At 47.3% G+C, this 19,756-nt stretch overlaps 1 protein-coding gene across 9 annotated transcripts in view; it reads right to left on the bottom strand.

Annotated features, from left to right (window-relative positions):
* The window catches only part of LOC130290859 (dual specificity testis-specific protein kinase 2-like), a 61,857-nt gene that overhangs the window by 27,750 nt on the left and 14,351 nt on the right, over positions 1-19,756 (bottom strand). The window contains exon 2 of one of the 9 annotated variants that reach the window (XM_056539003.1): positions 19,464-19,522. The exons of 1 other annotated variant lie outside the window; for it this stretch is intronic. In XM_056539003.1, coding sequence (XP_056394978.1) covers positions 19,464-19,479 — 16 coding nt within the window. In that variant the 5' untranslated portion in view covers positions 19,480-19,522. Of the gene's footprint in view, positions 1-1,298; positions 1,404-1,634; positions 1,950-2,376; positions 2,447-9,661; positions 9,902-18,744; positions 18,786-19,463; positions 19,523-19,756 lie in introns of those variants that run through there. 7 more of the 9 variants (XM_056539004.1, XM_056539006.1, XM_056539002.1 and 4 more) reach the window with 7 other exon arrangements.

Raw genomic sequence — 19,756 nt, 5'->3', positions numbered from 1 at the left:
CACACTTTATACTACAGTACAGCTATTCATCTTTTATTGCTGACGGCGGCCAGACTGGTTGCCACTCAACTTTTCCAGAACAGACGTAACCAGCAAAAAAAAAATAAAAAAAAAATAAAAACCATGGTTGAACCTAAAGGTCACGTATCTCCCAGGTAGATGGCGTCATTACCGGTTACAGGGACTCTTCACAAGTACATGGTAGTTATACTGTGCAGCGCTGACCTCATTGGGGGTCATGTTGGTGATGTCACCAGAGTGGTCTCCAGCCCTGTGCAGGAAACCAGCAAACACCAGTACATCCTACGGCGCCCTCCCTGCAGGAACCTGTCGCCTCCTGTGCCCGGGCTCACTGCCATCTCCTCCCGTGTAACCGCCACATTCCTCACCGCTCGTAAATTACGGCGTGTCACCATAATGAATCAGGGGAGGAGATTGGAAGCCGATAGGACGCGGAGACCAAAACTCTTACTTTTTCTCGGTTTCTGGGAAAGCTGGATAAATAATCCGCTTTTTTTTGTCGCCATTACAGACCATTTAATTTTGCTGCGTGCAAAAACGTTGCTGACTTACGCTATTGTGTATGCAAAAAAATTATATTTATTTTAAAAAAAAAACTATATATAAAATTAAAGTCAATGGGAATATGAATCATCGAGTTTTGGCATCCGTTTACGTTAAATATAAACAAACCCGCAGTATGAACGCACCTAAGGCGCCCACTATAGTCACCACAACGACAGCAAGACCCCAGAAAGGCAAACATGCCTAGACATAATAAAACACTAAGAACAAGCACCCCCTATAGACATATATAACAGGCAACAACATGATCTACGATGACCGCTCGGATACTAAGATGATTGCGCCACATCGTGTACAGCTAGGCATAGCCGCCATTCAGGAGTCTGATCAGCTGTGTGAGCACCATGGTGGCAGCTGTAATATCACCGTCACATTGGGAGATTTTCAGGGCGTTGATAGATGGGCGACAATCCCTGGGGCAGCTGTGCAGAGGCCACATTTCGGGGCAAGTCACACTACAATGTCCGCAACATCGGTGCCACCTGACAGTGCGGGCAAAGGCAAAATAGACTAGTGTTTCCCAACCCGGGTGCCTCCAGCTGTTGCAAAACTGCAACTCTCAGCATGCCCGGACAGCCAAAGGCTGTCCGGGCATGCTGAGAGTTGTAGTTTTGCAACAGCTGGAGGCACCCTGGTTGGGAAACACTGCATCAGATCGCGCCTCAGGAGTCTGACCAGCTGTGCGAGTGCCATGGCAGCAGCCATAATATTACCGCCACATTGGGAGATTTTTGGGGGCGTTGATAGACTGGCGACAACCCCTGGAGCAGCTATACAGAGGCCATTTTGGTTGTCACCCAGCTGAGGCCTGTGTTCAAACCAAGCCTTGTTGCCAATGGTAACTACACTACAGCTTAGAAAGCAAAACCTAAGATTAGATTGGTTGCTATTGGTAGTTTTACTTGGTAAATGAAGACCCCTTGGTGTCCCCTATACTGCAATGATGGGGGTCCCCGAACCAATAAAATCAGTGCACAGCTGGGTACCAGAGAAAGCTGGGTGACAACCCGTCAGCAGCTTAAACAGAGGGCATATTGGTTGTCACCCACCTGAGGCCTGTGTTCAAATCCGGCCTAGCAACCATAGCGCGGCTTCAGCTAGGTTCATACTGTATTCTTACTTTCCGTCACAGGTATCCGTTGACAATCGGATGCCGACATATACTGTGGCGGAGAGCAGCGGACGCCATTGATTCTGATGAGAGTCACCCACCCCATCTACAGTGTTACCGAGTCCTGTTAAATTAGTGTATACGGCCCGAACAGATTCACTAGGGTGACCCCCATTCTCGCCATTGGAATGAATGGTGCCCGCTGCTCTACGCCACAGTATATGTCGGCATCCCGTTCTTGGAGAACGCAGTGTGAACCTAGTCTTAAGAAACAGATGGTGAAACTGGACTGGTTGCTAGGGGCAACAAGGCAACCTGGTCTTTTTAATATGTAATGACTTTGTTTATTATTCTATGTACTTTTATTTTCTTATTCTCAAATATCTGTTTTAAAGAAAAATTCTTTAATAAAAAAAAAAAAAAGTTGTATAAAAAAAAAAGAATATTATTCAAGGTAAAAAGACTACTCCCGACCACAAGCGTATTCCATGCACATTTTTGAGTTCGTATTACAGATGCGATCATATTACATATACGGATATGAGTCTTTAATACCAACTCAAAAATGGCGCATGTAATATGCTCGCGTGAAACCGTCCGAAGTGCCGGCACTGGATCCATATTTACTAGTACCCTTCCCTGTCTGATAAAGGAGGATTAAATATAGGACCATAAATCACCCCCATAAATCACATTGGGTCCTATGGTCCTGTTTCTTAACCGCACCCAGAACATGGGGGACCCTAATGGACTACGGGGCCCATAGCGACCAATCAGAGCTCAGCCTCCATCTCCTACAGCGATCTGTGCTGTAAATAATTGGTTGCAACAAATGAGCCCCATGTATGAATATTCAGATTACTCTAGCACAGGCTTCGGGCCTAGTGGATGAGTTCGACCATAGCAACCGATCACATTGGGAAAATGAAAGCTGGGATCTGACTGGTTGCTAAGGGCACTATAATGGGGGTTCTGAGCTGAGCGAATCCTCGACTTAATCGAAAGGGTACTGGCCGCCATACTGGTATATTCACCCAGCTTTTCGGTCTGGAGGCAGTGTTTCCCAACCAGGGTGCCTCCAGCTGTTGCAAAACTACAACTATCATCATGCTGAGAGTTGTAGTTTTGCAATCACTGGAGGCACCCTGATTGGGAAACACTGGTCTACTGTGTTGCTGTATCTAAGCCATGTGATACTGTTTACTAAGCTTCTGTACTGAAGTCTATCTTGGGCTGGTTTGTTGGTGTGTCTACATCTATCATGTTGGATACTGTCTGCTAAGCCAGTGTATCTAAGCTGACCATGTGTGATTCTGTCTGCTGAACTGTGATACACCGCTGATATGGGATCCTAGAAACCACCGTCTATATCAGTGTTTCCCAACTAGGGTGCCTCCAGCTGTTGCAAAACTACAACTCCCAGCATGCCCGCACAGCCGAAGAGCGGCATTGCCCGTGTACTTCACGCACTTCATTATCACAATGTATATTTAGCCCTAATTTTAGTTCTGATGTCCAGGGCGAGGCCCCAGCGGTGTGACCCAAGCCCTAATGATACGTCCTGGTATCTAAGCCCCAAACAATACCCTGCAATTGCCGAGTAAGCTTCTCAGACCACACACAGCTCAGGACGGCCCGGGAAACTCCGATAGACGCAAACACCACGGGAAATACGATAAAAAAAAAAAAAAAAAATGCTAAAACTTTCCACAGCACAGATGATACTAGGTTAGTGAACTCTGACCTTTGAAATCCATAAACGCCTACAACTATGTGCAGTCAGTGTTGCGCGGTTGCGCCTACAATGAATTCTTACGCTTTTCAGGGCGAGTCACAGTTGCCGTGGTTTTTGGATTACTACAATGTCTGCCACCCGTCTATGCCACCCGGCAATACAGGCAAAGGCAAACAGTGGCGCAAAATCTACCATACTTTAATAGCCTGGTGTTTCCCAGTGTGTCTCCAGCTGTTGCAGAACTACAACTCCCAGCATGCCCAGACAGCCTTGTCTTTTCTAGACACAGCGTATATACCTGGAGGAGATATCACTACGTAACTAGACAGATGTGTCGTCCAGTGTCGGTGATGGTTGGGCAGCTTCAGAAAGTTGGGTGATAATGCTGGAGGAGCGGTAACGGCAGCCATATTGGCTGTCACCCAGCTTTTCTAGAGTCCTGACAAAAATCTGTCCAGGTATTTAATGATGCAGGAGGAGTATGTGTAACTAGGAAACGTGTTGCTCCCAGTGTTTACCAACCAGGGTGCCTACAGCTGTTGCTAAACTACAACCCCCAGCATGCCCTAAGCCTGTGTCAGATTCCAAGCAGCTACAAGATGCAGGATCGGATGTGACTGGAGCAGAAGACTACGATGGTAAACATACGATATCTACAGTCATGGCCGTAAATGTTGGCCCCCCTGAAATGTTTCTAGACAATGAAGTATTTCTCACAGGAAAGGATTGCAGTAACACAGGTTTTGCTACACACATGTTTATTCCCTTTGTGTGTATTGGAAATAAACCAAAAAAAGCAAATTGGACATAATGTCACCAAACTCCAAAAATGGCCTGGACAAAATTATTGGTTTCCACTTTGGTTTTTTTCTGGCAGTTTTTGAGCCAAAGCCAGAAGCGTATTCAAAAGGAATGGGACACATAAAGCAAGGACTTACATTTCTCCTCCATTATGGATCTTCTGACTTTGGCTCAAAAACTGCAGTGGCAGATATCCAAAAACTGCCGTAAAAAAAAAAGTGGAAAATTACCCTTAACTTAATATTTGGTTGCACAACCTTTGGGGAAAAAAAATAAGTGAAATCAGCCGCTTCCTATAAGCATCAATAAGCTTCTTACACCTCTCAGCCGGAATGTTGGACCACTCTTCCTTTACAAACTGCTCCCGGTCTCTTATTGGACGGCGCCTTTTCCCAACAGTAACTATAAGATCTCTCCACAGGTGATCAATGGGATTTAGATCTGGACTCATTGCTGACACGTCAGAACTCTCCAGCGCTTTGTTGTCATCCATTTCTGGGGCTTTTTGACGTATGTTTGTGGTCATTGTCCTGCTGGAAGACCCAAGATCTCGGACGCAAACCCAGCTTTCTGACACTGGGCTGTACAGTGCGACCCAAAATCCATTGGTAATCCTCAGATTTCATGATGTCTTGTACACATTCAAGGCCCCCAGTGCCAGAGGCAGCAAAACAACCCAAAACATCACTGACCTCCCCCATATGTCACTGTAGGTACTGTGTTCTTTCCTTTGTAGGCCTCATTCCATCTTCGGTAAACAGTAGAATCATGTTCTTTACCAAAAAGCTCTATCTTGGTCTCATCTGTCCACAAGACGTTTCCCAGAAGGATTTTGGTTACTCAAGTTCATTTTGGTAAAATGTAGTCTTGCTTTTTTATGTCTGTGTGTCAGCAGTGGGGTCCTCCTGGGTCTCCTCCATAGTGGGGTCCTCCTGGGTCTCCTCCATAGTCGGGTCCTCCTGGGTCTCCTCCATAGTCGGGTCCTCCTGGGTCTCCTCCATAGTCGGGTCCTCCTGGGTCTCCTCCATAGTCGGGTCCTCCTGGGTCTCCTCCATACTGGGGTCCTCCTGGGTCTCCTCCATACTGGGGTCCTCCTGGGTCTCCTCCATACTGGGGTCCTCCTGGGTCTCCTCCATACTGGGGTCCTCCTGGGTCTCCTCCATACTGGGGTCCTCCTGGGTCTCCTCCATACTGGGGTCCTCCTGGGTCTCCTCCATACTGGGGTCCTCCTGGGTCTCCTCCATACTGGGGTCCTCCTGGGTCTCCTCCATACTGGGGTCCTCCTGGGTCTCCTCCATACTGGGGTCCTCCTGGGTCTCCTCCATACTGGGGTCCTCCTGGGTCTCCTCCATACTGGGGTCCTCCTGGGTCTCCTCCATACTGGGGTCCTCCTGGGTCTCCTCCATACTGGGGTCCTCCTGGGTCTCCTCCATACTGGGGTCCTCCTGGGTCTCCTCCATACTGGGGTCCTCCTGGGTCTCCTCCATACTGGGGTCCTCCTGGGTCTCCTCCATACTGGGGTCCTCCTGGGTCTCCTCCATACTGGGGTCCTCCTGGGTCTCCTCCATACTGGGGTCCTCCTGGGTCTCCTCCATACTGGGGTCCTCCTGGGTCTCCTCCATACTGGGGTCCTCCTGGGTCTCCTCCATAGTCGGGTCCTCCTGGGTCTCCTCCATAGTCGGGTCCTCCTGGGTCTCCTCCATACTGGGGTCCTCCTGGGTCTCCTCCATAGTCGGGTCCTCCTGGGTCTCCTCCATAGCGTTTCATTTCATTTAAATGTTGAGGGTTAGTTCGCGCTGACACTGATGCTCCCTGAGCCTGCAGGACGGCCTGAATATCTTTGGAACTTGTTTGGGGCTGCTTATCCACCATCCGGACTATCCTGTGTTGACACCTTTCACCAATTTTTCTCTTCCGTCCACACCCAGGGAGATTAGCTACAGTGCCATGGGTTGTAAACTTCTTGATAATGTTGCGCACTGTGGACTAAGGCAAATCTAGATCTCTGGAGATGGACTTGTAACCTGGAGATTGTTGATATTTTTCCACAATTTTGGTTCTCAAGTCCTCAGACAGTTCTCTTCTCCTCTTTCTGTTGTCCATGCTTAGTGTGGCACACACAGACACACAATGCGAAGGCTAAGTGAACTTCTCTCCTTTTTATCTGCTTTCAGGTGTGATTTTTATATTGCTCACACCTGTTACTTGCCCCAGGTGAGTTTAAAGGAACATCACATGCTTGAAACAATCTTATTTTTCCACAATTTAGAAAAAGTGCCAATAATTTTGTCCAGCCCATTTTTGGAGTTTGGTGACATTATGTCCAATTTGCTTTTTTTCCTCCTTTTTTTGGTTTAGTCCCAATACACACAAAGGGAATAAACATGTGTATAGAAAAACCTGTGTTACTGCAATATATATATATATACAGAGGAGAGGAGATCTATATATATATATATATATACACACAAAGGGAATAAACATGTGTATAGAAAAACCTGTGTTACTGCAATCCTTTCCTGTGAGAAATACTTCATTTTGTAGAAACATTTCAGGGGTGCCAACATTTACGGCCATGGCTGTATATAGATCAGAGTTTCCCAACCAGGGTGCCTCCAGCTGTTGTTAAACTACAACTCCAAGCATGCCCGAACAGCCGTTGGCATATGACTCATAGTAAATTCTGTCAAGTTGATAGACAATTAAAATTGCGCGGAATAGGTGTGCCAATTCGCACCAAAGCACCGCAGATGATTATTCTCCCCAATTGTGTTTCAACTCCATGTCAATTTCAAGATCTATGCTTGCTGTCAGTGAATAGGATTAAAATCTTTAATAATTTATTCATTTTTATATCCTGAGGCTAAGACTATTGCAAACCTCATACTTCACACAGCGCTGGGTTTGTTACAATTGCATCAAGTCTAGACACATCTCCAGGGCGCAGCTCTCTCCTGCCCCGAAACATTGTTGAAATGTATCAGTTGATGTAGACTATATTGGTCTGGAGTAGAGATGAGCGAACTTACAGTAAATTCGATTCGTCACGAACTTCTCGGCTCGGCAGTTGATGACTTTTCCTGCGTAAATTAGTTCAGCTTTCCGATGCTCCGGTGGGCTGGAAAAGGTGGATACAGTCCTAGGAAAGAGTCTCCTAGGACTGTATCCACCTTTTCCAGCCCACCGGAGCACCGGAAAGCTGAACTCATTTATGCAGGATAAGTCATCAACTGCCGAGCCGAGAAGTTTGTGACTAATCAAATTTACTGTAAGTTCGCTCATCTCTAGTCTGGAGTCAAGACTGTTTATATAAAACAGTGGATACAAATGCTACAATCCTGCCGCTGTGAGCAGTTGCAAAACTACAACTCCCAGCATGCCCGGACCGCCAAAGGCGGTCCAGGCATGCTGGGGGCTTGTAGTTTTGCAACAGCTGGAGGCACACTGGTTGTGAAACACTGCTCCAGATATAAAACAAGAATGTTCCAATTCACTGACAAGAAGCAGAGATCTGGAGAAAGGTTCAGGACCGAAACACAAACTCTATTAGAACGTTGCAGACTTTTTCACTAGGCTGCGTTTTCATAGAACTGTAGTGACGCCCGAACGCCCTCCGAAACCCTGATGTTACAGAGATGTCAATAGAATGTGTGACCCAGTTGACTTAATTTGGTATAATCCGCAACCATTTTTTTATGTTATCATGAAACCGAGATCTGATCGGACGGTGAGATTCGCGGATCAGTAAATCAATATATCGTATAAAGATACAAGATCTGATGTGTGGCCTGTGAGATGGATTACTTATCTTCATCAGTGGACTCCAACTAAAAGAACTACAACTCCCAGCATGCTCTGGCCATGGTAGGTGCATAGGAGCAAATCATAGACTAATAACTGAGAGGCATATGTAGTATAGAAACATGATGATATATGTATAGTAACATATTTTGTATATATGCATATATGGTATAGTATAGATACATAGAATAGTAGATAAATGTATAGTAAAGTAACAAGTATAGTATAGATACATGAATATTATATATATATATATATATATATATATATATAGATAGATAGATAGATAGATAGATAGATAGATACATGTATAGTATAGCAGTGTTTTCCACACTGTGTGTCTCCAGCTGATGCAAGACTACAACTCCCAGCATGCCCAGACAGCCAAAGGCTGTCCAGGCATGCTGGGAGTTGTAGTTTTGCAACAGCTGGAGACACACTGTAATATAGTATAGCACAGTACAGATACACGTATAGTGAAGTATAGTATAGATATATATAGTATAGTAAAGTACAGATATATAGCATAGTACAATATATATATACATATATACAATATATATAGTATAGCACAGTATAGATACACGTATAATATATAGTGAGGTATAGTATACAGAATACATATACAGTAAAGTATATATATATATATATATATATAATAGATACACGTATAATATAGTGAAGTATAGTATAGATACAGAATACATATATAGTAAAGGATATATATATATATATATATATATATATATATATATATATATATGAATGATACACGTATAATAGTGAAGTATAGTATAGATACAGAATACATATACAGTAAAGTATATATATATATAATACATGTATAACAGTGAAGTATAGTATAGATACAGAATACATATATAGTAAAGGATATATATAATAGATACACGAATATAGTGAAGTAGAGTATAGATACAGAACACATATACAGTATAGTAAAGTACAGATAGGTATATAGTATAGATACAGAATACATATATAGTAAAGTACAGATAGGTATATAGTATAGATACAGAATACATATATAGTAAAGTGTATATATATATATATATATATATATATATATATATATATAATAGATACACGTATAATATAGTGAAGTATAGTATAGATACAGAACACATATACAGTAAAGTATATTAATATATATAATAGATACACGTATAATATAGTGACGTATAGTATAGATACAGAATACATATACAGTAAAGTATATTAATATATATAATAGATACACGTATAATATAGTGACGTATAGTATAGATACAGAATACATATACAGTAAAGTATATTAATATATATAATAGATACACGTATAATATAGTGACGTATAGTATAGATACAGAACACATATACAGTATAGTAAAGTACAGATAGGTATATAGTATAGATACAGAATACATATATAGTAAAGTACAGATAGGTATATAGTATAGATACAGAATACATATATAGTAAAGTATATAATAGATACACGTATAATATAGTGACGTATAGTATAAATACAGAACACATATACAGTATAGTAAAGTACAGATAGGTATATAGTATAGATACAGAATACATATATAGTAAAGTACAGATAGGTATATAGTATAGATACATACCCATCTGCCTAAAGGGGAACATAACATCAGAGCAAACAACATGCCGCAAAGGGGAACCCCACCCCCAAAGTGCACCGACCCCCCATCCACAGAGAGGGCAGAGTGTACTCACTGGAGCCCGGGATCAGAGCTCTGCAGCTGCGGGGGCCGGAGGATCGGAGCCGGGAACACACTGCCCGCACATCGCTGCTCCACTGTCAGCTGAGGACTCATCCAGCGCCCCTGCCGGCACACAGAGGAGCTACACCCTCACTACACTACACTACATAGGACGCGAGCCTAGCGCCCCTGCCGGCACATAGCGGTGCTGCACCCTCACTGCAGTACATATGATGCGAGCCTAGCGCCCCTGCCGGCACACTGCGGAGCTGCACCCTCACCCTACACTAGCGCCCCTGCCGGCCAAACTGTACAGATACAACCACAAGAGAGTCCAGTTACAGGTGTGTGAAATCTCATCAACCCCCTTTTGTGTGATCCTGAGCTGTTGTATCTAATCCTATCCAGTGTGGTACCGTCTGCTGAGCTGTTGTATCTAATCCTATCCAGTGTGGTACCGTCTGCTGAGCTGTTGTATCTAATCCTATCCAGTGTGGTACCGTCTGCTGAGCTGTTGTATCTAATCCTATCCAGTGTGGTACCGTCTGCTGAGCTGTTGTATCTAATCCTATCCAGTGTGGTACCGTCTGCTGAGCTGTTGTATCTAATCCTATCCAGTGTGGTACCGTCTGCTGAGCTGTTGTATCTAATCCTATCCAGTGTGGTACCGTCTGCTGAGCTGTTGTATCTAATCCTTTCCAGAGTGGTACCGTCTGCTGAGCTGTTGTATCTAATCCTATCCAGTGTGGTACCGTCTGCTGAGCTGTTGTATCTAATCCTATCCAGTGTGGTACCGTCTGCTGAGCTGTTGTATCTAATCCTATCCAGTGTGGTACCGTCTGCTGAGCTGTTGTATCTAATCCTATCCAGTGTGGTACCGTCTGCTGAGCTGTTGTATCTAATCCTATCCAGTGTGGTACCGTCTGCTGAGCTGTTGTATCTAATCCTATCCAGTGTGGTACCGTCTGCTGAGCTGTTGTATCTAATCCTATCCAGTGTGGTACCGTCTGCTGAGCTGTTGTATCTAATCCTATCCAGTGTGGTACCGTCTGCTGAGCTGTTGTATCTAATCCTATCCAGTGTGGTACCGTCTGCTGAGCTGTTGTATCTAATCCTATCCAGTGTGGTACCGTCTGCTGAGCTGTTGTATCTAATCCTATCCAGTGTGGTACCGTCTGCTGAGCTGTTGTATCTAATCCTATCCAGTGTGGTACCGTCTGCTGAGCTGTTGTATCTAATCCTATCCAGTGTGGTACCGTCTGCTGAGCTGTTGTATCTAATCCTTTCCAGAGTGGTACCGTCTGCTGAGCTGTTGTATCTAATCCTATCCAGTGTGGTACCGTCTGCTGAGCTGTTGTATCTAATCCTATCCAGTGTGGTACCGTCTGCTGAGCTGTTGTATCTAATCCTATCCAGTGTGGTACCGTCTGCTGAGCTGTTGTATCTAATCCTATCCAGTGTGGTACCGTCTGCTGAGCTGTTGTATCTAATCCTATCCAGTGTGGTACCGTCTGCTGAGCTGTTGTATCTAATCCTATCCAGTGTGGTACCGTCTGCTGAGCTGTTGTATCTAATCCTATCCAGTGTGGTACCGTCTGCTGAGCTGTTGTATCTAATCCTATCCAGTGTGGTACCGTCTGCTGAGCTGTTGTATCTAATCCTATCCAGTGTGGTACCGTCTGCTGAGCTGTTGTATCTAATCCTATCCAGTGTGGTACCGTCTGCTGAGCTGGTGTATCTAATCCTATCCAGTGTGATACCGTCTTCTGAGCTGGTGTATCTAATCCTATCCAGTGTGATACCGTCTGCTGAGCTGGTGTATCCAATCCTATCCAGTGTGGTACCGTCTGCTGAGCAGGTGTATCCAATCCTATCCAGTGTGGTACCGTCTGCTGAGCAGGTGTATCTAATCCTATCCAGTGTGGTACCGTCTGCTGAGCTGTTGTATCTAATCCTATCCAGTGTGGTACCGTCTGCTGAGCAGGTGTATCTAATCCTATCCAGTGTGGTACTGTCTGCTGAGCTGGTGTATCTAATCCTATCGAGTGTGATACTCTGTTGAGCAGGTGTATCTAATCCTATACAGTGTGATACTCTCTGCTGAGCTGGTGTATCTAATCCTGTACAGTGTGATACTGTCTGCTGAGCTGGTGTATCTAATCCTATCGAGTGTGATACTCTGTTGAGCAGGTGTATCTAATCATATACAGTGTGATACTCTCTGCTGAGCTGGTGTATCTAATCCTATACAGTGTGATACTCTCTGCTGAGCTGGTGTATCTAATCCTGTACAGTGTGTTACTGTCTGCTGAGCTGGTGTATCTAATCCTATGCAGTGTGATACTGTCTGCTGAGCTGGTGTATCCAATCCTATCCAGTGTGATACTGTCTGCTGAGCTGGTGTATCCAATCCTATCCAGTGTGATACTGTCTGCTGAGTTGGTGTATCTAATCCTATGCAGTGTGATACTGTCTGCTGAGCTGGTGTATCCAATCCTATCCAGTGTGATACTGTCTGCTGAGCTGGTGTATCCAATCCTATCCAGTGTGATACTGTCTGCTGAGTTGGTGTATCCAATGCTATTCAGAGTGATACTGTCCAGTGAGCTGCTGGTGTATCTAATCCTATCTGCTGAACTAGTGTAGCTAATTTTATCCTGTGTAATACTGTCTGCTGAGCTGGTGTATCCAATCCGATCTTCTTTGATACAATCTGTTGGGCTGGTGTTTCTAATCCTACCCTTTGTGATACTGTCCTATAAACTGGTGTATCCAATCCGATCTTGTGTGATGCGATCTGTTGGGCTGGTGTATCTAATCCTACCCTTTTGGGATACTGTCTACTGAGCTGGTGTATCTAATCATATCTGTGAGAAACTGCTGAGCTGGTGTATCCAGTCCTATTATGTGTACTATGATCTGGACTGCCAGGCATGCTGGGAGTTGTAGTTTTCCAACAGCTGGAGGCACCTTGGTTGGGAAACACTGGTCTACGGAGTTGCTGTATCTGTCTTTCCCACGCTCTACAGCAGTTGCGTCCTGCGATTGATAGGGGTTGTAGTTCTCCAGACCTGCAGGAGGATGGGGGTTGTAGTTCTCGAGACCTGCACGAGAATGGAGGTTGTAGTTCTCTGGGCCTTCAGGAGGGTGGGGGTTGTAGTGCTCCTGGCCTGCAGGAGGATGGGGTTGTAGTGCTCCTGGCCAGCCGGAGGATGGGGGTTGTAGTGCTCCTGGCCTGCAGGAGGATGGGGTTGTAGTGCTCTGGGCCAGGATGGGGGTTGTAGTGCTCCTGGCCTGCAGGAGGATGAGGGTTGTAGTGCTCTGGGCAAGGATGGGGGTTGTAGTGCTCTGGGCCAGTTTGGGGGTTGTAGTGCTCTTGGCCTGCAGGAGGATGGGGGTTGTAGTGCTCTTGGCCTGCAGGAGGATGGGGGTTGTAGTTCTCTGGGCCAGGATGGGGGTTGTAGTGATCCTGGCCTGCAGGAGGATGGGGGTTGTAGTGCTCCTGGCCTGCAGGAGGATGGGGGTTGTAGTGCTCCTGGCCTGCAGGAGGATGGGGGTTGTAGTGCTCCTGGCCTGCAGGAGGCTGGGGGTTATAGTGCTCTTGGACTGCAGGAGGCTGGGGGTTGTAGTGCTCCTGGCCTGCAGGAGGATGGGGGTTATAGTGCTCTTGGACTGCAGGAGGCTGGGGGTTGTAGTGCTCCTGGCCTGCAGGAGGATGGGGGTTGTAGTGCTCCTGGCCTGCAGGAGGATGTGGGTTGTAGTGCTCCTGGCCTGCAGGATGATGGGGGTTGTAGTGCTCTTGGACTGCAGGAGGATGGGGGTTGTAGTGCTCCTGACCTGCAGGAGGATGGGGTTGTAGTGCTCCTGGCCTGCAGGAGGATGGGGGTTGTAGTGCTCTTGGACTGCAGGAGGATGGGTGTTGTAGTGCTCTTGGACTGCAGGAGGATGGGGGTTGTAGTGCTCTTGGCCTGCAGGAGGATGGGGGTTGTAGTGCTCCTGGCCTGCAGGAGGATGGGGGTTGTAGTGCTCTTGGACTGCAGGAGTATGGGGGTTGTAGTGCTATGGGCCAGGATGGGGGTTGTAGTGCTATGGGCCAGGATGGGGGTTGTAGTGCTATGGGCCAGGATGGGGGTTGTAGTGCTATGGGCCAGGATGGGGGTTGTAGTGCTATGGGCCAGGATGGGGGTTGTAGTGCTATGGGCCAGGATGGGGGTTGTAGTGCTCCCCCACAGATTTACTCATTCTGAGAAGGGAAACCTCTATCCGCTCCCGTACGTCACAGATTAAAGGGAAAATAATCCCATCTCCCGGGGATTAGCAGCGCCGGATGCCGCCTCTCAATCCTCTATGGTCGATGTTTCTCTGAAGAAAAATTATTTATTCCACAAATGACTAAGAGGCGGCGAGATGAGTGGGAGAATAAAAGCAGAATATGGTGCGGAGAGGAGACGGGGGCACATTATATAATCCTGAGAAGATGGATGGATGGATAGATATGAGATGGATAGATATGAGATGGATAGAGAGATAGATATGAGATGGATAGATAGAGAGATAGATATGAGATGGATAGATATGAGATAGATAGATATGAGATAGACAGACAAAGCAGGACCCCCATCCCCTTATACCCAGTCTCTCTCCCTATTACACAGTTTCCCCATATTTCCTTGGTAGTGCCCTCCAGCGCCCCCTCTCATGTACAGCGCAGTCAGTGTTGTGCCCTCCAGCGCCCCCTCTCATGTACAGCGCAGTCAGTGTTGTGCCCTCCAGCGCCCCCTCTCATGTACAGTGCAGTCAGTGTTGTGCCCTCCAGCGCCCCCTCATGTACAGCGCAGTCAGTGTTGTGCCCTCCAGCGCCCCCTCTCATGTACAGCGCAGTCAGTGTTGTGCCCTCCAGCGCCCCCTCTCATGTACAGTGCAGTCAGTGTTGTGCCCTCCAGCGCCCCCTCTCATGTACAGCGCAGTCAGTGTTGTGCCCTCCAGCGCCCCCTCATGTACAGCGCAGTCAGTGTTGTGCCCTCCAGCGCCCCCTCTCATGTACAGCGCAGTCAGTGTAGTGCCCTCCAGCGCCCCCTCTCATGTACAGCGCAGTCAGTGTTGTGCCCTCCAGCGCCCCCTCTCATGTACAGTGCAGTCAGTGTTGTGCCCTCCAGCGCCCCCTCATGTACAGTGCAGTCAGTGTTGTGCCCTCCAGCGCCCCCTCATGTACAGTGCAGTCAGTGTTGTGCCCTCCAGCGCCCCCTCATGTACAGCGCAGTCAGTGTAGTGCCCTCCAGCGCCCCCTCTCATGTACAGCGCAGTCAGTGTTGTGCCCTCCAGCGCCCCCTCTCATGTACAGCGCAGTCAGTGTTGTGCCCTCCAGCGCCCCCTCTCATGTACAGCACAGTCAGTGTTGTGCCCTCCAGCGCCCCCTCTCATGTACAGCGCAGTCAGTGTTGTGCCCTCCAGCACCCCTCATGTACAGTGCAGTCAGTGTTGTGCCCTCCAGCACCCCTCATGTACAGTGCAGTCAGTGTTGTGCCCTCCAGCGCCCCCTCATGTACAGTGCAGTCAGTGTTGTGCCCTCCAGCGCCCCCTCATGTACAGCGCAGTCAGTGTTGTGCCCTCCAGCGCCCCCTCATGTACAGTGCAGTCAGTGTTGTGCCCTCCAGCGCCCCCTCATGTACAGTGCAGTCAGTGTTGTGCCCTCCAGTGCCCCCTCATGTACAGCGCAGTCAGTGTTGTGCCCTCCAGCGCCCCCTCTCATGTACAGTGCAGTCAGTGTTGTGCCCTCCAGCGCCCCCTCATGTACAGTGCAGTCAGTGTTGTGCCCTCCAGCACCCCTCATGTACAGTGCAGTCAGTGTTGTGCCCTCCAGCGCCCCCTCATGTACAGCGCAGTCAGTGTTGTGCCCTCCAGCGCCCCCTCTCATGTACAGCGCAGTCAGTGTTGTGCCCTCCAGCGCCCCCTCTCATGTACAGCGCAGTCAGTGTTGTGCCCTCCAGCGCCCCCTCATGTACAGCGCAGTCAGTGTTGTGCCCTCCAGCGCCCCCTCTCATGTACAGTGCAGTCAGTGTTGTGCCCTCCAGCGCCCCCTCATGTACAGCGCAGTCAGTGTTGTGCCCTCCAGCGCCCCCTCTCATGTACAGTGCAGTCAGTGTTGTGCCCTCCAGCGCCCCCTCATGTACAGTGCAGTCAGTGTTGTGCCCTTCAGCGCCCCCTCATGTACAGCGCAGTCAGTGTTGTGCCCTCCAGCGCCCCCTCTCATGTACAGCGCAGTCAGTGTTGTGCCCTCCAGCGCCCCCTCTCATGTAAGCGCAGTCAGTGTTGTGCCCTCCAGCGCCCCCTCTCATGTAAGCGCAGTCAGTGTTGTGCCCTCCAGCGCCCCCTCTCATGTACAGCGCAGTCAGTGTTGTGCCCTCCAGCGCCCCCTCTCATGTACAGCGCAGTCAGTGTTGTGCCCTCCAGCGCCCCCTCTCATGTAAGCGCAGTTAGTGTTGTGCAATGTCTCAGCCTATGGAATGTGCGGTGACGTTGTGTCCTATAGATACAGATGACTGAGGTTGTGTTGTTGTTGTTACTCTATGGATGTTCCTGCACCACAGCCACATTCCTGGCATAGCTGAGCACGTGAGCACTCCTGGCACCATGTGTATATGTGGAGGAACACGTGCCATAGGGCCAACTGGGCACCATGTATACAGTACTGGGGGCCCCACCAGACAGGAGCAGGGGCCACGAATACTTACTCTCATTGTTTACCTTCTTAACATACTGCCACCCCAAGTGTCACTGTCCTGCACCCCAAGTGTCACTGTCCTGCACCCCGAGTGTCACTGTCCTGCACCCCGAGTGTCACTGTCCTGCACCCCGAGTGTCACTGTCCTGCACCCCGAGTGTCACTGTCCTGCACCCCGAGTGTCACTGTCCTGCACCCCGAGTGTCACTGTCCTGCTCCCCGAGTGTCACTGTCCTGCACCCCGAGTGTTATCATCCTGTTCCCCGAGTGTTATCATCCTGTACCCCGAGTGTTATCATCCTGTACCCCGAGTGTCACTGTCCTGCACCCCGAGTGTCACTGTCCTGCACCCCGAGTGTCACTGTCCTGCACCCCGAGTGTCACTGTCCTGCACCCCGAGTGTCACTGTCCTGCACCCCGAGTGTCACTGTCCTGCACCCCGAGTGTCACTGTCCTGCTCCCCGAGTGTTATCATCCTTTTCCCCGAGTGTTATCATCCTGTACCCCGAGTGTTATCATCCTGTACCCCGAGTGTTATCATCCTGTACCCCGAGTGTTATCATCCTGTACCCCGAGTGTCACTATCTACCCCGAGTGTCACTATCCTGTACCCCGAGTGTCACTATCCTGTACCCCGAGTAACTATCCAGTACCCCGAGTGTTATCATCCTCTACCCCGAGTGTTATCATCCTCTACCCCGAGTGTCACTATCCTGTACCCCGAGTGTCACTATCCTGTACCCCGAGTGTCACCATCCTGTACCCCGAGTGTTATCATCCTGTACCCCGAGTAACTATCCTGTACCCCAAGGGTCATCATCCTGTACCCCGAGTGTCATCATCCTGTACCCCGAGTGTCATCCTCCTGTACCCCGAGTGTCATCCTCCTGTACCCCGAGTGTCATCCTCCTGTACCCCGAGTGTCATCCTCCTGTACCCCGAGTGTCATCCTCCTGTACCCCGAGTGTCATCCTCCTGTACCCCGAGTGTCATCCTCCTGTACCCCGAGTGTCATCCTCCTGTACCCCGAGTGTCATCCTCCTGTACCCCATTACCTATTTTCATGGGTTTCATCGTCTTTAGAGCCTAGATTAATGGACCGTGTGTTCCTATAGGACACATATATACATATATATAGAGAGAGATAGATAGATATATATATAGGAGGGGGTCTCTATGACAGTATGGATTGTCCGCTATTATGTTGTATACGAAGCCGCCCTCTTTAATTGTTCTTCGCCATCAGTTAGTGGCATCAATCATGGCCGCTCCTCCTCCTGGTCTCTATGGTAGTAACATTGATGGATGGAGGACGTCACGTCACATGTCACTTAACCCATTACAAAGACAAATCTCTCCAATCTTCTCCTAATTACAATGTAGAGACCCTCAGGCCCAGCGCACGGCCCCCAAACTGACACCAGAGAGCAATAACCCACCCGCATACTTATCCCACCTGTAAATCACATCTCCAGAGGGTCCTCGGTTCGGTCTGTTTCTGGGAAAGCTGAGTAATCCAGAAACCTGAGATCCCTACCTGCTGATGGCGATTAGTGTTGGGCGCGAATATTCGCATTTCAAATTTTTATCGCAAATTGGATTTGAATATGGCCAATGCCGCTCGTTACTAATGACGATATCCCAAACCAGACGATGTATGCGACTCCCATCATGCACTACCAGACGTTGATTGCAAGACATGCTGGGACATGTAGTCCTTACAACAGCGGTCTTCAAACTGTGGCCCTCCAGCTGTTGCAAAACTACAACTCCCAGCATGCCCGGACAGCCAACGGCTGTCCGGGCATGCTGGGAGTTGTAGTTTTGCAACAGCTAGAGGGCACCAGTTTAGAGACCACTTGACTAGAGTAACTTTGGCTGTCTGGGCATTCTGGGAATTGTAGTTTTGCAACATCTGGAGGGCCACAGTTTGAAGACCACTGCCTTTCAGCATCGGGACTAACAATCTCTTTATCCCCCAGCAGAAGACGAGTGGTGCACCTGACAAGACGTACGTCTCCACGATGACACCTGACACAGTAATGTCGCAGAGCCGACTCGGACATCCTCTAACTACTACTCTCCCTTTCCACCTAAAGCCTTCTTATGATTTATAACAACCTCTAAAGCCACCTTAGGCCAAAGAAAGCAAAGATTAAAGAGAGAGAGTGTTACCCCGTTTTTAAGTGCTCCCCAACTTGTGGCACTCCTAAGACCGAAGACCTAAGACCGAAAAATTAAATTTTCTTTTTGCTTGCAGTACCATCATTGGCCAGCATGACTTTCCATAGACACCAATGCAACAGCGCCACCACGTGAAATCTAATAAAGAGGAAAAATTGAAATTTTTGAAATGGGGTCTGACTAACATATTAAAGGGGTATTCCAGGCAAAACCTTTTTTTTATATATATATATATATCAACTGGCTCCGGAAAGTTAAACAGATTTGTAAATTACTTCTATTAAAAAATCTTAATCCTTCCAATAGTTATTAGCTTCTGAAGTTTTCTGTCTAACTGCTCAATGATGATGTCACGTCCCAGGAGCTCTGCATGATGGGAGAATATCCCCATAGGAACTGCACAGCTCCCGGGACGTGAGTCATCAGAGAGCAGTTAGACAGAAAACAACAACTCAACTTCAGAAGCTAACAACTATTGGAAGGATTAAGATTTTTTAATAGAAGTAATTTACAAATCTGTTTAACTTTCTGGAGCCAGTTGATATATAAAAAAAAGTTTGGGCCTGGAATACCCCTTTAAAGACTCTTTATTGTGAACTTGAAGAAATATTCTATAACTTGTATTGATTTTGGAATAATGGATTTGGTGTATCGGACATGCCCTAACAAGCAGGTAAACCTGCGTCCGGCGATAAATATATTTAGCAATGTATAAATCACTACATACATATACATATACATATAATGAAGGGATTCTTATAAAGGCAAAAGTCAATAAAATTTTTTTACTTGCAGTACCATCATTGGCCAGCATGACTTTCCATAGACACTAATGCAACAGTGCCACCATGTGAAATCTAATAAAGAGAAAAAGAAAAGTCTAATTTGTGAAACGAGATAGCCCTCAGAATGGGGTCTGACTGATACATTAAATACTCAATTCCATATTTTTATTTTCCATAGACACTAATGCAACAGCGCCACCAGTCGAGAACTAATAAAGCGAAAAATTCTAATTTTCAAAATGAGATAAACCTCAGAATGGGATCTGACGAAAACAATAAAGATGCATTGTGTTATGGAGAGAAATA

This window comes from Hyla sarda, chromosome 9 (assembly GCF_029499605.1).
Source record: "Hyla sarda isolate aHylSar1 chromosome 9, aHylSar1.hap1, whole genome shotgun sequence".
In the NCBI taxonomy this organism is placed as follows: Eukaryota; Metazoa; Chordata; class Amphibia; order Anura; family Hylidae; genus Hyla; species Hyla sarda.
This window is presented reverse-complemented; position numbering and strand designations above follow the sequence as displayed.